The sequence below is a fragment of the Epinephelus fuscoguttatus genome, linkage group LG4 (assembly GCF_011397635.1).
Source record: "Epinephelus fuscoguttatus linkage group LG4, E.fuscoguttatus.final_Chr_v1".
NCBI lineage: Eukaryota > Metazoa > Chordata > Actinopteri > Perciformes > Serranidae > Epinephelus > Epinephelus fuscoguttatus.
In genome coordinates, this window is record NC_064755.1 from 1,620,722 (window position 1) to 1,641,314 (window position 20,593).

The following is a 20,593-nucleotide window of genomic DNA, read 5'->3' on the forward strand; positions in this document are numbered from 1 at the left end:
GATGGGTTATCACTCAACAGTGATTTCTGACTGTGCATCCTTGTTTGTATTTGATATGAAAGAATGAAAACAGTATCTGGTACAGTATCTGAAGAGAAACTCAGCATGAACATCAGGTACATCAAATGATCTGCATTTAATGAGATATATCCCAGCTGGCAGCCAAGTGAGCTGGGCTGCCATGTAGTAATGAGTGAGAGTGACCAAAGGGGAAGTGAGGGTTCATAACAAGATGCTGTCCTGGAAGGCGGCCAAGACATGTGGAGGATGGAGAGGGGCAAGGAATGAACAGCAGGCACATCAAAGCCTGCAGCTGGCTCAGAGACATGGGTCACAAGGAACTGCTTGGAAAAACGCATGCTGTTACATTGATGAAAACAACATGTCATCAGAACAGAATATAAAATCATGGGAAATAAAAAGTGTGTCTCTAAAAGCTCCTTTAACATTGAAGGGTGAGAACATGGCACACAAAATGATTAGTATTGGGGGTGGGGTCAGGCATGTCAATCAAGGTCAATTGTGAGACACATGGGGCTACCTGCAGTCTGAATAAGCATTCCCAGGAAGAAGAAGAAGAAGAAGAAGAAGAAGAATCAGCTTTAATCGCCAAGTACGTGTGTACATACAAGGAATTTGAGTTAGGCAGATTTCTTATTGTCTGTCAGCTCTATGCAGAGTCTAAACAGTAGCCTATATATGTGGCTGACGGTGTTGGGAAAATTTCACTTCACTATAATTTGCACAGACAAAACAGTTTTCTTTTGCTGGGCACATTTTCCCCATAAACTCAACATGCTAATGTTATTAGCACAAGCTTGTGGCATATTACATTGTGTAAATTAGCCTAGTAGCTAGCAGAATTTTTCCTCTCCTCATATGAAGCCAAAGAGAACAGCAACATTTAACAAAGGTAATGTATTAAAATTTGTCGGAATTACAACTCACAAGGTTAACCAACAAAACAACTGTCTCATACTAAACATATTTTTCCCACAATACACCATGCTAACATTATTAGCACAAGCCTATGACATTTTACAATGTGTAAATTAGCCTAGCAGCTAGTGGTTTTTTTCTCTCCTCATATGAAACCAGGGACAACAGCACCATTCAACAAAGGTAACGTTATAAAATTCATCAGTTACAACTGACAAGGTTCGCCAAGAACAACTGTCTAACATTAATTACCTTTTCCCCACAAATACAACATGTTATTGTTAGCACAAGCCTATGGCATTTTACAATGCATTAGCCTAGCAACTAGCATATAGTCCAGATAAATCACACATAAATCACACACAGGACTTAAAATGTTGTTTTGTGGGGACTTTATTGTCTTATAAAATAAACAAGAGGTTTGCATCGCCAAGAAGTGCGGTTACATTTTTGAGCAGGTGCATCTCAGGCTCAAGTCAAGGTTCACATCTATGCTCAGCCTATGCTGAGGGTACGCTGTTGATTTGACACAGAAGTATAATTACTGCTTAAGGAGAATTACCTTGTATTATATTATTTGCTTTCCTTCTCTGTTGGTTGAATATAAGCAGCTTGCACTGAGACATGTACCTGCCAGCTTGCTGACAGCCAGCTTGTCAGGGGGACCTAAAATGCCCTCGTATGCAAGAAGGTGGTGAGACAGGGAAGTGAGACCAGCTTGTAAGCTGCAGTGACAGTCAGCAGGTAGCAATGCAAACAGGATGAGACTGTCAGCATGCAAGCTGTGATGGAGTGTGTCTTTATTAGAGCTGATACACGTAAGGGCATGTATGGCCACAAACAAATAGATTTACTCACACATACAGGTACTTGTCATCAGAATCAGGTCACATAAAGCCAATCTGTCCAAGCAGGAACTGGATCCCATCCAGACTCACATCCTGACAGTCACAGTGCGTGGCTGATAAATAAACTTGCAGACTGTCAACACTCATCATGTGGCACACACACACACACACACACACACACATCCGCTTCTCACTTTATCACTGATTCATTGCACATTGCACAGGAAACTTAACAGAATGTCCCACTGATAGGAGGCGGAGCAGCAGGAAAAACTCCACAAATTATACTTTTATGATATTTTCAGTGTTCCCAAGTATAAAGACGGTCACCACTGGAACAACAAATACTTCCACAAAACTAATGGCATGCCCATCACCCTCAGCTGTATTTCAGTGTTTTGTGCTGATTAGTATATGTTAGCATGCTAACACACTGAACTAAGGGCTCATTTATGCTCAACATTACAAATGGAGATGGGCACGCCCAGAGCCTTCTGTCTGTACTCTGCATTCATTTCATTTGTATTTGTGCATGTTTTCTGAAAGCTTACAGGTACAGACAAAACAAAGCAGTACCACCAGAGATCATGGAATCAGTGTAGCATAGTCCAAGCAAGATCCAAATGTAGGAGACAACAAAGAAATTCAAATAATGGTGGAATGGAATGAATTGGTAATAAAGTGAAAGAATTATCTGTCCATGTCAGGATGTGTAAAATGGCTGCAGAGATCACTGCTGTCTACAATGGTGCCTCTGTTTATAGGTACAATATTACAACCTCCTCCATCGCTGTCTCATTTATGGGTGTCAAAACTTGACTTTGCCCTCTCTTGTCATCTATTTGCTGTATCTATGCCATCATAAAGGACACATGGAAGTATGAGGGCAGTGACATTTACGTTTGAAGCAAATCTATTTTTGAACAAAAAGGAGTAAATGAGCCTTAAGATGGTTAACGCAGTGAATTTTGTAAACAGCAGTGTTGCTGCCTAGTCTGTACCAGAAACCCCGAACTGTTCAAGATCTGGTGTAGATTATTTTGAGCTTTTGCTGGATGTGCTGACATACGTGATCAGCGTGTTGTGTCATTTCCGGTGTTTCTGTGAGAACGTCCCTTTGCTGCTGTAGCGAACTCCTATCAGCTTGTTTTCTGTTTTTCCTCACTTCAGTTGCTTAACATCTACTTCACCCACACTAGTTCTGTTTAAGCACTTATAGCTCTCCTCTTCCTAACAACTTTCTTTTTAATCTTAGCTGTTGTTTGCACGTTATTAGCCTTGTTAGCTACATTAGCTTAACACTTAGCAATGGCTTCTCCTGCTCTTTCTTGCTCGGTGTGCCAAATGTTCAGTTATGCCTCTGCCTCCTTTAGCGACAGTGGTAAATGTAACAAGTGTAGTTTATTTGCTGCGTTGGAGGTGAGGCTTAGTGAACTGGAAGCGCGACTCTGCACCATGGAAAATCACTCAGTAGCTGCGGTAATTAGCCAGCCTCCTGTAGCCAGTGCGGAGCCACATAGCATAGCCTCTGCTAGCAGTCCCCCGGTAACCCCCGTGCAGCCGGGAGAAGCGTAGTACCAAGCTGAAGCCCACAGTTCACCACCTGCCTGTTGACGTTTCCAACCATTTTTCCCCACTCAGCGACACACCCGCTAGGGAGAAAACTCTGATCATTGGCAGCTCTATTTTGAGAAACGTGAAGTTAGCAACACCAGTGGCCACAGTCAAATGTATCCCTGGGGCCAGAGCAGGCGACATTGAGTCAAATTGGCTGGCTAAGGCTAAACTTAGATTTAATAAGATTGTTATTCACGTTGGTGGCAATGACACCCGGTTAGGCCAATTGGAGGTCACAAAAATTAATGTTACGGTGTGTGCATATGCCAAAACTATGTCGGACTCTGTAGTTTTCTCTGGACCCCTCCCAAATCTGACCACTGATGAGATGTTTAGCCGCTAGTCATCATTTAATTGCTGGCTGTCCAGTTGGTGTCCAGCAAACGATGTGGGTTTCGTTAATAATTGGCAAACTTTCTGGGGAAAACCTGGTCTCATTAGGAGAGACGACATTCATCCCACTTTGGATAGAGCTGCTCTCATATCAAGAAACCTGGCCACGTTTATTGGTAATTCAAAACCCTGACAACCCAGAGTTGAGACCAGGAATCAGATTGGCAGTCCAACACGCTTCTCTGAGCTTTTACTGCAGTTACCCACCCATAGTTTTATACAAACGGTGTCTGTCCCCCGACCATCTAAATGATCTAAATCTAAAATTAAACAAAGAGGAGTTGTGCATAACAACCTAATAACAATAAAAATGAAAACCTCTTCTGTGACAGAAGCCCTAAACCTATACTAGATTATAATTCCTTTGAAAGCCTTGTTCTTAGTCTTTTATTTGTTATAGTGTACTGGGCTCCTGGCCTGTATTCTGAATTTGTATCTGAATTCTCAGAGTTTTTATCCATTTTCTGATAGTTTTTTTCTGGAGGCGCCCCTGGTCGTATGCTGTAAAGCCCTCTGAGGCAAATCGTGATTTGTGATATTGGGCCTTATAAATAAAATTGATTCACTGAATGACATGCCGTTCTGCCATTCTTTGACAGACTTAATTGAATTTTGGAGGCCCAATCACCTTGAGTTGAAGATCAGTGAAAATACATAATAGAATGGAGAATGTGGGAGGGGACAGTTAAAGGCACCGTATGTAAGAATGTGGCCAAAACGGTTACTGCACTCAAATTTAAAATACTGTCGCGAGTCGTGTCCGCCCCCCTCCCCTACAGATTCGAGGTTGCTGGACAGCGGCACTCTGGAGACTGATTTGATCTTCGGTTTTCCACCGGACTGTTCGAGCAAGTCCGGCTTCTCTGCTGCTAACGATGCTGCCGGGATACAGCGGAGGAGGAGCCGGCTGCTAATGCTATGTACATAGCATGTAACGTTTGTTTTTCAAAAAAATCAGTTGTCCACCTGCACATGGGCTACAATGAATAACAGTTAAAAGTATTCGAAATGTCCATCCCTGTCTAGCTATGATGCTAGTTAGCCAACTTTGGCTAAAGCTTACCTGTCGAGGAGAAGAGTAGCCACTTCAACATCTGATTTCAAATTCTTCTCTGCTTTCAACCGTCTCCACCGTTTAAAAGCATCTCCTATATAGACCCTCGCTTTGCCTCGAGTTTTGTCTTGGCGGTTTTGGGAATCATAATGAGGTCGTTTGGGTTTAGTCGCACCGTCAGCCATTGTAGCTCAGTCGTAACTGTAACTGATGCTGAGACTCTACTGACTGCGTGACTGGTAGACGGCGGTGGGTGGCGCAACAGGCCAAAACACAAATTCAAAACATAAACATGATTTGCAGACTGTAAAAAATTTTTTTAAATGCAAATATTCTGGCTGTACTATTGTTGTCGGTGAGTAGTATCAGTAGTATTATATTAACATTATTCCTTAGTCTCTGTGACATATTAGGATGATTTTATGACTATTTGCTTTAGATTTCTTACATATAGCTCCTTTAATGCAAGGGAACATCTTGTCCACAACAGTCTTTTGGTCTGTGTTGCATCTGAATAATTACTTCTAAAAATCTATCCAAATGTCAAAAATATAATTATGTCTGATGAATGTAAGCAGTAAACTTAAATTTTTAGCTGCAAATAATCCTATAAACCATGTTATTGTATTTATCATCACTGTGTTTTCAATATGATATATAAGCACATATGTGGAATTATGCTAACTTCTCAGCAACAAGGAATGTTAGAAAATGACAACATGCATTTTTTGCTCTTTCCACACAGTGGGAGATATGGAATGGAATATCAACAAAAAGTGTCACATTTATGAAACAGGCATTTGGGAAAAAAATGAATGGCATAGTGGCACAAATGTTCATGTCCCCAGTGATATGCTGAGGAGGTTGGATGACAATTGCTTTTATGTTAAGGAAAGGACTGCCCACTGCTCTGAAGGGCTGTCTCTCCAATGGCATTGTGCCAAACAGAAGACACATGGCTAATAATTATACAGAGTGACATCATCAGACCTTCATTTGTTTTCGGGATACTGAGCTGGGCATTGTTGGACTAAGGCCTCAGGATTAAGAGCCGTCAGAACAATGGCATGATGGTGAGATGACAAACCGAACGCAAAAGCTATAGCTCCATTAGCAGCTAATGCTGGTAGTTCAGTGGGTGCAGGAGGAGCCAAGAGTGGTGAGGCCGTGATGTGGAGGGTTTCATAGAAGAACAGTTCCTCCAAACTTCATATGTCAAGAGCTACAGTCCAATGTCTTTGTTGACACCTGAGGATAACAGCATGTAGGCAAGCTGTCCTCATCCAACATGTTTACATCCCAAGTTGTCACATTATATCATGCTTCCATCACAGATGCTGTCCGGCCAACCAGTGGTGTATCGTAACTCTGCAAAGGATTTCGTCTGGCCATGTTACAAACTGATGCCAGCCGGCGTTGTATCATACTTCTGCAAAAGGTGGCCTTTGGCATCTGTGTCTGACGCCTAAATCACTTGCAAAGTGATGGCATTAGACGACTCTGGCATGAGAATGGGCTGCCTGATCAGAAAGCATCTGACATTTGGGCTCCATTGGCTAGCGACTAGGGCAGCCTAACGCAGCAGCCTTCAGTGGTTTCAATGGACTTCTCTAACACTGTATGGTGAGTGATTTTCAGCTGTGTAATGAAGTATGATGTGAAAAAACAATGACTGTTTGGAAAAAGCACACATAACCTCCAATATGACTGTTCATGGTCGGTGATTGGGTGTGTATCAGATTTATGACCGCATATCTGATTGAAAAAAAAAATCAGATTTCTGTGTCCACACTACCCTGAAAAAAATTGATCTGTGTAACATGAGAGCAAAAAAAAAAAAGAAAAGCTTTTTGTTCTTGCTGTAGGAAGAACGTGTTTAGACTTAGCCATAGTACGGTAATTAATGCTGACAGCTGGCAGATCATTTCAACTCTGACTATCTGTCCCTCTTTCACCTTCTCGATTCACATTCACACTCTCTTTCACAAATGTATAATAGGCTAATTTGGTATAAATAGACTTATTGGGCAGACTAAATTACCACCTTGAGGAAAGTTACAGATACTGGCATCAGAGATGACACAATTAGCTTTCAGCTCATATAGCACCTAGCAGGAATTAGAGCTGAAACACATTTCTGCTGCAAGAAAAGCAGAAAGTTAGGTCCACGCTGACATTTACATCTGATTCAGCTCAGTTTGAAATAAATGGACAAAAAAGATATTTTCTTTATTACAACCGCAATGTGAATAGGAAGACAAAATCTCAGAAACTACTCCAGTAGGTGTGGGAATCTCCAGGCACCACTAGATTTGATTCGATTACGATTCAGAAAGTAATGCTTCGATAATAAAACGAGTATCGATGCATCACATTGCATCAAAATATGTGATTTCAACACATGATTTATTTTTCTCTCTTTTTTAAATAAGCTATAGCATATTGTATTTTAGGTGATCCATAATTAAATAAACACATTATTTTACTTGCATACAGTGTGGCTCTTGTTCAGGTCCCTTTCCCCTTCAACCTGCCTCCATACCCTCATTTTTGAACCAGGGGGTGCCAGATGGATTGTATTCACCTCCAGATGCCATCGCTTGTCCATTGTGGGATATAACCACAGTTTTATTTCTCAAAAAAAAAACAAAAAAACATTAAGTGCAATCCCTGCTGCTGGAATCTCATCCTCATACTTACAGCGTGAGATACAATTAACAATCCAAACATGGCGTCCCTAAACGAAAGCAATTCTTAAAACGACAGCGTCCTGCCAGGCACCAACAGTGAGAAATGCTACTTTTTTTTTTTTTTTTTTGCAAAATAGACAGCGCAACAGCGCCTTCTACTGCCTTAAATAGATATCTGCCTTACATAACATATGGGATATACACACACGTAGGCTCCAGTGTTTACATAGCCTACTGTAATATTTCCCCAGAAACGGTATGCATTTCACATTCTATTCAATGATATATGGTCCGCATCCTTTTTATTAAAAAAAGTTAACTGCATTTATGAATTAATTAATTAAGCTGAAAGCACCTTACAGTCTCCTGTGTGTATAAGAAAAACATGAGGGGGCCGCTGTGTTGTTATTTACGTAATGCCAGCAGAGGAGCTGTGAGCAGCCTCTCTTTCCGTTAGCGCTGCTGAAAGCCAGGAAACTGGGCAGGCCAGGCACTGGATTTTTAAGGTAAAACAGACTGAGCAGAAAGTTATTTTCTTCACCACAGAGGTGTTTTTATTTGGTAAATGCTGCAGCATGTGTTGGTCAGCTGGTTTACATGCTGATAGCTGCTTCTCTCATTATTTTAGTCTCTGGTTGATGGCGTAGGTAAGTATTTACAATATACCTCATGTTTGCCGCTGCAACTGGTCTTTTGTAAGGATGAACTTGCACATGTTAACTTAGGCTCGTCTGTACTGTAGACTGTCCTGGTGCAACACTGACTTCGCAGTTGAGTCTTGCCTCTTTTGTTCCATCAGCATCATGTTATGAGCAAACATTTACATAATCAGTGATTGACATTTCTGAATCGATGCCAAATTGTTCACGTCCGCATTGCGATGCATCTAAGAATCGATTTTTCCCCCACCCCTAGAAAACAGTGAGGAGAAACTTCATGTTGTCTAATTCTTTTGACTCAAAATCATTGTCCCGCATTCCAAAAGCTGGCTGTCTAAATATAGACTGGGATATTAGATATGGCATTTGTTGAGCTGGTCTCTGCACTGACCTCTCAGCAACTCTGAAGCTAATTTGTGAAACCACAGAAGAATGACAAAAAGGCTGTCTGTTTCAACACCTTTTACAGAAGTTGTTGGAGCAGTCACATTTTGTCATGGTAGAATTTGATTGAACATATTACTTTAGGGCACCTATGCAGGCTATTGTGACAATTTTTTGTAAGTTTTTCTATGAAAAGCAGTGCAGCCAAATTCATACATATCCCTCGTATTTTGAAAGGCTGTGATCACATGACCAATGCGCTGATGGCATTAAACAAGGAAGCAGTCCCGGGCACTTGTAAGGAGGTAGGTCAGAGGGGTTGATGGGTCACAAAAAAAAAACAAAACATACTTTCACCCAGGACTTTCCCCTGGAATTGCCTTTTTGGATCCATGTGAACTTTGAGTCATTTTAAGGTACTTCCTCACCATGTTACCTAGCCACAGTAACCTTTACTGCCTAAACCTGACCTCTGTAACTTTATATTAATTACATAACTTTACATAAAGGACGTAACATCATTTGTGGGGCGCAAAAAATAAAAGAAATTTTACTATTGTTTAAATTTCTTATATTTTCACGTATCTTTCCTCTCTTGTAAGGAGCACCTATAACATAAATAATTTCCCCTCAGGGATCAATAAAGTATTTCTGATTCTGATTCTGATTCTGATTCAAATCCGTAGGATAGCCTATATGAACTGTTGTGCATGCATTCTTCATAGGATATCGTATGAACCATACTGTGACAAAACGTTGACCTATGTGTACTTGCAGGAGAAAAAAATAATTTATTGCTTTACTGATTATGTAGTAGTCATTCTTTTAAGGGATATGTCAACATTTTGGGAAATGCACTAAATTGTTTTCTTGCAATATGAGCCTGGATTCTGCTGATGGCTAGCTTAGCTTACCATAAGGCTTAGAAGCATGGGAAACTACTGGCCTGGCTCTGTCCATAGATTTAAAAAAAAAAACCCAAAACATTAAAGGGGATCTGCGGACATTTTTGAAATATTGATATTATTCTTGGGGCTATGTAACATGATGTACAAAATACTGCAACCTGCTTATGTATGCACACTTTGTGAGTGCGTGCTGGGAAAACCTAGGTAGCAGCTTCATCACTGTAAATACTAACTGCCTGCTTGTGGCGATATGAATGGAGTGTAGACTTTTAACATTTGCAATATATCTACTTTGTATTAACAATTAACACTTAGCCTATCAGACAGGGTAATTGTGTTATACCTTCCTGACTTTTTTTGTCTTCTAGTAATTAGAATTTATGCAAGTGCTGTCCATTGGAAGGAATCCACGACAGGATTTCAGGGCATGTTGTGACAGCTAGCTAGTTGTAATGTCGTAAATATCATTGGAATCGCAGAGTCCTTTTACCTTCTTGTTGTGGTTTTGTTGTTTGTTATTTTTTCATAAATTCTGATTTCATTCATTCTCCCTCCGCTACACAGACCCCCGTCCCCTTCCCGCCGTTATCTACAATAATTCATAAGGACAATCATAAACATCTACGCACCAACGTCTCGCTCCGTATGTGCCCTGATATGCAGCGCTCTCTATGTTGTTTATTGTTAAGTGTTTGTGTTCTGTTTCCTGTTTTTTTTGTGTGTAAACCTGTATATGTCCCTTTTTGTTTTGTAATCACATGTCTAGCCCTGCAAGTCACTCCCTCACAGACCCATACATACTCACACACACACACTTACACACACACACACACACACACACACACACACACACACACACACACACACTCACTCACTCACTCACTCACTCACTCAGCATAATGAATCCCTCTGCTTTTGATCACAGTCATCCAACATGTCAGCAATAAAATTTGTTTCTTGGAATATCCGTGGCATTGGTACTCAGGCTAAGAAAAGTAAAGTATTTAATCATCTCACCTCACTCCATGCAGATATTTGTTTACTACAGGAAACACATCTCTCAGAATCAGACAACATCAAATTACATTCATCTCAGTTTACTCACTCATTTTCATCACATTTCAATAAAAAACAAAGAGGAGTTTGTATTTTAATCAGTAAATCAATATCATTTATCCATAACACCACCATCACAGATCCATATTTACGTTTTATCATCATTAAAATATCAATCAACAATAGCCCACTGACAATTGGTAATATTTATGGCCCTAACACTGATGACCCATCTTTCTTTCATAACTTCTTTTCATCCATATCCAACTTCTCTGACTCCCCAATAATAATTGGCGGCGACTTTAATACAGTAATAAACCCATCAATAGACAGATCCAACACATCTAGCAATACATGCACCTGGCAATCCACACAAACAATAATCCAGTTCATGAGTGATTTTGGTCTTGGTGATAGTTGGCGCCTACAACACCCAACTGTAAGAGAATTCTCTTTTTTTTCATCAGTTCATCATTCATATTCACGCATCGATTTCTTCCTTACCAGCAATTCAATCATCCCAAATATCTCTGATCATCAAATCCACCCCATCATCATCAGTGACCATGCCCCAGTATCATTCAAATGGAACCCACCGAGACCACACAAACCAGTCACCAGATGGCGCTTTAACACATCCCTCCTGAAAGATTCTGAATTTAACGACCTCATCAAAAGAGAGTGGGCATCCTTCCTGGAAATAAATGATTCTCCAAAGCCATCCCCCACACTTCTACGGGAAACAGGTAAAGCCATCATCAGAGGAATTATCATTTCATATTCAGCCTATAAGAAAAAGAAAGAAAACAAACAAGAATCTGAACTACAAGAAAAAATCAAACAGCTAGAATCCATCAATGCAACCAACCCAACAGAAGAAAACAAGAAGAAATTAAGACAATATAAACTAGAAATAAATGAAATCCTGAATAAAAAAACTAACTTCATGATCAGCAGACTCCGACAGGAAAACTTCCACCACAATAACAAATCCGTAAATATCTATAAACCAAATCAAAAGAAATAAGGAAAAATCCACAATCTCCACCATCATGAACTCAGCAGAGAAGTCAACAAACTCACCCGATGAAATAAATCAAATATTCAGAGAATTTTATGCCAGCTTGTACTCCTCAGATAATAACCCTAAGGAAGAAGACATCAGACCATTTCTCACCAGCCTCAATTTACCCCAACTCTCCCCTGAACAAAAAAACACATTAGACACACCCCTATCAACAGAAGAAATCCAATCTGCCCTCAATAGAATGCCTAACAATAAAGCACCCGGTCCTGATGGCTTCCCTGCTGAGTTCTACAAACACTTCTGGTCCATCTTAGCTCCACTTTTCCATAGAATGTTAACTGAAATACAACAAAACTCCAGACTTCCATCCAACATGAATACAGCATCCATCTCACTCCTTCTCAAACCAAACAAAGACCCCACCCTGCCTTCAAGTTACCGTCCCATTTCACTTCTCAACGTCGACATAAAAATGATCACCAAAGCACTCTCCCACAGATTAGAAAAAATAATTCCATTCATTATTCACCCAGACCAAACAGGATTTATCAAAGGAAGAAACTCAGCCAATAACACACGCAGACTATTCAATATAATGCACTACTCAGCCACACATAACCATAATTCAATCATAGCCACCTTAGATGCAGAAAAAGCCTTTGACAAAGTTAATTGGTCATTCCTCATCCACACCCTCCACAGTTTTGGCTTTGGGGAATCATTTATTAACTGGATTAGAATACTTTACACCTCACCTACAGCCACAGTTATTACTAACGGGCAAACTTCACAAAGCTTCACTCTTCACATGGGGACCAGGCAAGGTTGCCCACTCTCTCCTCTCTGTTCACCATTTTCATTGAACCCCTAGTAGCAGCCATTCGTCAGAACCCACTCATCACAGGAATCCAAACCCCAACATGCACCATAAAATCAGCCTCTATGCAGATGATATATTACTTTTTATTGAGAATCCACAAACATCACTACAAGAAGTAATCAGGGTCATCAAATCATTCTCTCTTCTCTCTGAGTACTCAATAAACTGGAACAAATCCTCCATACTCCCATTAAGCACCAACAGTCCAGATGTGGCAGCCCTTACAACACCCATCCCCTTCTGCACAAGTTACATCACTTATTTAGGCATCCACATTTCCCCCAGGCTGTCAGAGTTGACCAACTTGAATTTCACTCCACTACAAAAAACAATTCAAGATGACCTCCAACGATGGATGAACCTCCCATTATCCATTCTAGGCAGAATAGCAACAGTTAAAATGACAATCCTCCCCAAAATAAATTATCTCCTCTCAATGATCCCTACTCATCCACCTCTCACCTGGTTTCATTCGCTCGATTCATCCATCAATAAATTTTACTGGAAAAATAAATCCCCACGAATCAAACTGGCCACTCTTCAAAAATCAAAAAGATTAGGCGGACTGTTCTGCCCTCACTGTGCGTAAAGCCACCCTTGCAAAGCTAGGCAGACAGTTAACATCAGAAGGTGGGGAAAAAAGACCAGGAGGAGACTGATTTCCGTTTGAAGGCAAAGTCTTGTTTAGTTTTTTGATTCTCTTTTCTTTCCTTCTTTTAATTTTTTGTAGAACTGCAATGACATGAAATGCACATAGAGTGAATGTTATAATGTGAACTAAATAATGTCTTCCACTGTAAATATTTTAACCTTTTTAACAATACTTTTTAAAGACATGAATTAACACCAACATGAATTTAGCTGCTAAACATTCACACAGTTGTAATGAAATGGAATGAGTACTGCAGATAAACCACATGAATTGCTTAGAAATGTAACTTAAAGATAAAGTGCACAAGAAATGTGATTAATTTACCCCAAATATAATAAAACGTTTTTATGAATCACATGAATTGTAATGGGCATGAACTGAAAATTCTCCCAAAATAATAATGCACAAATCACTCTCAAAGTGCACAAATAAATCACGCAAGTGAACAGGAGAACTAAATCAGCATTAGCTCACAACAAAAGCATATAAGCCAGCATCACAAACAGTAAAGTGCAGCCTAATGTTAAAGGCTAACAGAATGAGTTACATGACCAGAGCTGATTAGCAGCAAACATGACATTTCTACCACAGAGTGAAAAGGCAATTGGACTCTGAAACAGGTACCATCAATAAACATTAATGAGACAATGAATTACTACTTACAGACGTATATTTGCCCGGCCTTGTCGACTAGAAATGAGAGCTGCACACGGCTTTGTTGTTGCATGCCCAAAAACGAAAGTGAAACTGAAAGGAAAATACTATTAGGGTAAGTAATGTGCAAAGGCACCCGTAAAGGGTGCTGTTGAACAAGCTCAGAGAGCTGAACACGGACTCAATGCTCCAAATTTTCATTATTATTCACTAGCAAATCAACTTCAATACATCTACAAATGGACCCACCCCACTCAGTCAGATAGCACTTGGTTAGACATAGAACAAACAGTTAGCAAAGACATCCATATTTCAGATTTACCATTCCTCAGTCAAACTATGAAAAAACACCCCTGTTTCCAAAACCCCACAATATCATCAGCTCTGACAGCCTGGTGGAAATTCTACAACATTACTAACTCCACTCTGGCACCTTCACTTTTCACCCCGATCTGGCATAACCCGGACTTCATCAGCAATAAACAATCACTATATTTCAGCACTTGGGTAGACAAAGGGATTACCCACCTCAAACATATCTTCAACAATAACATCCTGGTTCCATTTCCCCTCCTGGTCCAGAAGTTCGGCATCAGGAGCCATCAATTTCTACAATATCTACAGGTTTCATCATCCATCCAATCAACAATGAAAAACAAGAATATAAACTTAGACCTCCCCCCCTCAGCCTCTACATTCATTAACATCTCTTCCTCAAAAAAACTTTTATCTAAAATATACAAATTGTTATCACAGGCCGATACATCACCCTCCATACCTTCAGAAAAATGGGAAACTGATCTCTCCATTGCTCCTGATGCCGACTTCTGGCCCCAAATCTGCCAGAACATTTTCTTTATGACAACAAATGCCAATTTACAACTCATACAATACAAAATCCTCCATAGAACTCATTTGACTGGACACAAAATGCAAAAAATGGGCTTCTCATCTTCTGGAAACTGTTCACACTGCTCACTAAACTGCACTGACACCTACATTCATGCAACCTGGCACTGCACACCTGTTCACCACTTCTGGAGAAACATCACAGAAACTTTATCCCAGATCATGGGCTGCCACATCCCACTTTCCCCTTCCCTCTGTTTATTAGGAGACGTATCCACATTAAAACTTGACAACACACACACCCGTTTACTTCTAGTGGCGCTGACTGTCGCCAAGAAAACTATCCTCATGAACTGGAAGTCTCGGAACTCCATACACATCATACACTGGAAAAACCTGCTCACAGACTACATCTCTTTAGAAAGTACAAACTCCTCTGACAATAATCATAACCCTACCTGGCTATCATTCATCACTTTTTTACAATCATAACCTGCCACTAACCTGCCACAAACCAGTCACATCATCCGCCCCAGATCTCTGACACCTTCATTCCCATCCTTAGTAATTAAAACCGATTCATATATTTATTTATTTTTATCTTTCTTCTTCTGCCTGACGACCAATAACCACTGGACACATATTTACAAATTGTTATTATAGAATATATCTCCTTAGAAAATACAAACTCCTCCGACAATAATCATGACACTATCTGGCAACCATTCATCACTTTCTTACAGTCATCACCTACAACAAGCTATTATTACATCAATTACTACAGCCTCTGTAACCTTTACTCCCATTCATTGTGATCACTATTTATATATTTGTTTGTTTCTTTATCTATTTATTTATTTATTTATTTGGGGTAATAGAGACAACCATCGTTATTACTATAACTATTATGATTAACATGATTAACATTTATTAATATTTATATACTTATATACTTACTTACTATACTTATATATATATATATATATATATATATATATATATATATATATATATATATATATATATATATATATATATATTTATACTTACTAATTACCACTCTGGTCCCTGCTGGGTCACGGTTGTTGGGCCACGGCCGGTGGTCCCTCCACCACCACCCCACCCCACCCCACCCAAAATCCCCGCCCTGGACTGTTTTCAGGTGGCACATCACCTTTTTTAATGCACAACACACTAGTTTAGGTAGAGGAAAGGGGACACAATGCCAGTTCATAACAACCCATCTCCTCGGTTTTAATGCACCACATACCTCTTAAAAGACCTCATTAAAATAAAAAAAAAAAAATAATAAAATAAAATAAAAAAATATATATATTAATAAACAAATAAATAAATAAAATAGATAAATAAATAAAATGGATAAATAAATAAAAAATGAATAATGATAAAGACTACATATACATCTAGACATAGGGTAAGGTGTTGTGCCGCATACAGTCCGGGGCACACGGGGGTTGGAGGGGGTTCCGGGGGTGTTGGGGGCCGCAGGCTGGTCATGTGTGGGTGGGTAGGGACATGAGGCATCACATTAAACATCTCATAAAGACCCCCCCTCCCCCTCCCTTCTCCTCCACCCTCCATATTATTATTATTATTATTATTATTGTTGTTGTTGTTGTTGTTGTTACTTACTTATTTATGTTATTTTCTTTATGTATTTATTTTTTCCTTCTGTATACTCATCTCCATCTCCATGTCTGACGATTATAATATTTATTACTATTAATACTATTATATTATATATTACTGTCTTTCTTACTCTCAAATCACACACACACACACACACACACACACACACACACACACACACACACACACAAAATCTGTTGTTGTTTGTTGTTCACACCTGTTTTCTGTTTGTCCTGTATTGTCACTGTAATGTCATATTGCACAATAAAAAAAAAAAAAAAGAGGAAGAGACACACACACAAAAAAAATAAATAAATAATAATTCTGATTTCATTTACCATTCCAAGTCTTTATCAGTATAATTTCTCTATTATTCCCATCTGTGCTTGGTCATAAAAAAGCCAGCCACTGCTTGGATTTGATGCTTGTCTGTTCCTAGTATTAAGGCACAGATGCAATTTGAAACTTTTATTTTAATTGGATTTCAGAAAATGCGCAATATTACATTTTACTTGGTATATCAAATGTTATAAGTTATTGCCCATTTTGTATTTTTTGACCGCTCTAAGCACCTATACCGTCAAAATCCAAGCGGTGGTGGCTAACTTGACCGGTTTTCATTTTACTAACTAGCTAGCTACCAAACACAAAATATGCTTTGACTGAGTAGGATGACTGTCTCAACATGCCCTTAAATCCTGTCCAGGATTTCTCTGTTCCAATGGACAGCGCTTGCTTAAATCATAACTACTGGAAGATAAAAGAAGTCAGAAAGGCATGACACAGTTTCAATGTCTAATAACTGTTATTGTTAAATGGATTCAGAAAGTAACAGTATGTTTATTTAATATTGTGAAATTCTATACTCCATTCATATCACCACTGACAGGCAATTACTGTTGAACCAAAGGATGCACTAAGACAACTGGATACAGCATTTAACACATGGCCCTGTTTATTCCTATGAAAGTTACCCAGTGGCACATGAAGCCAAAATGGTTTAAGTGCCACATAATGACCCGAATGATCTGAGGATGACTGCCACTACTTCTGCACTATGCGGCCCACAGAGCAAGCACACCAGAGACTTACAGAGGTTGAGTGCAGAGTGCGGCCAAGAAATTAACACTGCCAGCCTAATGGCTAACTTCTGGTTTAGTGCTCCCCTACCTTGAATAGGGATAAATTATTTAAATTTTGTGGCTCTTCAAGACTTTCCAATGCTATTAGACCGAATGGATCAAATCCTGATAGTGGAACGAGTTGTTTTGTGTGCGTTGTGATGCTCTGTTTTGCTACTATGAAAATGGGCTTCAACGCACAGCAAACTTCCTGGGGGCCTGGTTGAACCTGATGACAATGCTATTAAGTGGTATCCTGGAACACCCTCGCAATATGCACATACATGGGGAGGTGCCAGTATTTTTTCCCTTATGTTATACAGCCTCTAGAATAATACCAAAGTTTTAAAAATGACCACTTTTCCCCCTTAAGTCATTATATCTGGCTTAATTTGGTGTGTACAAAAAGGTTGAAAACGTAGAGTTGTTGTTTTAGCAGGGTTATGTGCTAGATGATTTGTTGGCTGGGCATAGAGACTTCCTGGATGTTTGTTGTCAGTGTGAGATTGTCACAACAAGTCGTTTGGGACAGAGCCAGGGTAGCTGTTTCCTTGTTTACAGTTTTTATGCTAAGCTAAGATAACCATCCTCTGCCTCTAGTTCCTTATTGAGCGGATATGAGAGGGATATCAATATTGTCATCCAAGTCTGAGCAAGAAAGCAAACAAAAAATGTCAAACTATTTGTTTTTGCATTATGAAGTAGAGAAAGTAGAGTAAAAATTCTGACCTTGGCAAACAGTGCCCCCTTAGCTGCCAGTGCGTCCTCCCCCTTCCCGTTGGGGTAGCTCTCGAACCGTGCATCCAGGATAGGGTAGCGGCTGGCCAGCAGTAGCCCACTGTTCAGGAATTTAAACCTTGAGCAGCAGCCTTTCCAGCCGTACTGGCCAACATCACTCAACACATAGGGGAAGTAGCGATGCAACTGTCGCCGCAGTCTAGTCGTCGATCCGTGATCAAAAACTTCTTGCAGAGCCAGGAAATCCAAGTTGGCAGGGAAAAAGGCAGAGATCTCATGGTCAAATGTCTCATCTCCATGGCGGCGTTTTCGTCCAGGCCGTTTAAAGACTGATGTGCGAGGGACGTGAGAGAGAGTGTTATTGGAGGATATCCCTACACCACCGTCACCACCATGGTAACGAGTGAGGGATTCCCTGGAGGCAGTCATGCTTCCTGTGTCTCCCCCTGCCAGCTCCCCAGGCCGATGGTTCCCTGTTTCGGCCTCCTCTTCCTGTGGGTCCGGCTCTGGGGCGCTGATGCTGATTTGAACCCCTGAGGTGTGAAGTGGACAGTCTGGGGATGTTTTTGTCTGGGTCCCTTCTTCATGCATGGGACAGTCATAATAGCCTTGGCCACTCTGAGTCCCCGTGGAATGCATGGGGCAGTCTGGAGCCTCTCCTGAGCTGTGAACAGGACAGTCTGAGCTGCTGTTAGTCCCTGCAGGGTGAAGGGGGCAGTCTGCTGTTGCGTCTGCTCCATTTGGGTGGAGGGGGCAGTCAGAGGAGCCCTGGTCTCCTGCAGAGGGGTGAACAGGGCAGTCGGTGGCACCTGAGGGGTGAATTGGGCACTCGGTGAGGGGTTCAGTTTCAGTGTCAGCTGGGCCGTTGGTGGTGTGTGTTAGGTCTGGACGCTGGTCCAGAGAGGAGGTACGACGGAAACCTGTGGCAAGGCTGCTGAAGGATGCCGCACTGATGAATGAAACAGGAAGAAAGTGAATAAGGTATTCAAAATGTATTTAATTGATATACACAACAATAACAAGGTTTTTACTACTGCTGAATAAAGCTTATTAAAGCCCAAGAGCAAGATCTCTTTACCTTATGGAAGTGTTGGTAGGTGAGTCGATGTAGATTTTAATCTGAGGCCGACTTGCGCCATTGCGGATCCTCTTCCCCACCTCCCTGGCTCTCCTGTGTGTGTCTGACAGGTTGTTGAACCTGGCCAGGGAGTCTGGCAGCAGACATACGTTGGCACTGCAGAAGCAGAAACTTCTGCCCTGTGGCCTCCATTCCCCAATGCCAAAAGCCCCTGGTCCAGCCTGGCCCTGCTCAGCCTGGTGTTTGTCTGGTCTGCACAAGGGAAGCAATAAAATACTATATCAACTCAAACAGAAGCTCTGAAGTACCCAAATAGCCCCCCATAATGTATGAAAAGAATAATTTGGTTTAAGGTAATGCATTTATTCACTTTCTGATTGAGAAGATAAATACCACTCTCATGTCTGTATGCTAAATATGAAGGTAAAGCAAGCAGTCAGTTAGCTTAGAAACAGTTCAGTGGCACACACAGTGAGAAAATAAATTTAAGGATAGTAATTATATGCACATCACGTAGGTGCAAGGTTATCAAATATCAGCTTCAGACTTATTCCATGCTATAGAATTTTAATAAAGACAGCGTTTTCATCCTACTTGTGCGCAGGCATTTCCTTATCTTCATATGAGAAAATAAAAAAAAAGAAACAAAAACTCGAACTGAGTAAATGATTTCTGTTGACCTGTACTGGTGATCAGTAATAACAACAAAACTTTGTTTTATACAAGTCCTCTGTACCCCAATCTCCTTGATCTACAGTAGCCTGCATGTGACATAAACATGGCAGTATAAAACCCTGCCTTGTGCATGAAAAGGTGTATGCTTGACCCTTAAATGGGATCAAGTACAACAATTTACTTACTGACTTAAATCACTGACTGAGCAAGTTATATGTATTTACATGATAACGAAAGGTAATTTTATAATTAAAACACATTTCAACATGCCATCTGCCACCCTCCACAGATACTGTGAAATAGTGCAGTTTATCTGACAAGAGTCAGGTGTGCGATACTCAGAACTCAGTGCCGTTAATGTTAAAGTGTGAGACGGACTGCAGCCTGATTAGCTAAGTCAGAATACCTCAGTACAAAAAGAGCAAGAAAATGACAGGAGCAGAGAGGTGATGGACAAATACCTGATGAAAAAATGTGATGAAGTAGCAGGTATGACAGGCAGAGCTTAAGGTGAGAAGTGAGGCGTAGTACAAAGTTACAGTGAAGTCATTAAACTAGAGGACATAAGGTGGTTACAGGTTGCCACTTTGAAATATTGCCATTCCGAAGGGTCGCCACTGCGAAATGTCGCCATTCCGACGGTTCGCCATCCTGAAGGTCCGCCATTCCGATTTCCAAAGGGTCCACCATTCCGAATTCTGGTCCCTAAGTCCTGACAGTA

At 40.5% G+C, this 20,593-nt stretch overlaps 1 protein-coding gene across 2 annotated transcripts in view; it reads right to left on the reverse strand.

Moving 5' to 3' along the window:
- smpd3 (sphingomyelin phosphodiesterase 3) overlaps positions 1-20,593 on the reverse strand; it is a 119,762-nt gene that overhangs the window by 46,941 nt on the left and 52,228 nt on the right. For both annotated transcript variants that reach the window (XM_049574430.1, XM_049574432.1), the window contains exons 3-4: positions 19,198-19,449; positions 18,111-19,068 (exon numbers count right to left, since the gene is read on the reverse strand). In XM_049574430.1, coding sequence (XP_049430387.1) covers positions 18,111-19,068; positions 19,198-19,449 — 1,210 coding nt within the window. The remainder of the gene's footprint in view (positions 1-18,110; positions 19,069-19,197; positions 19,450-20,593) is intronic.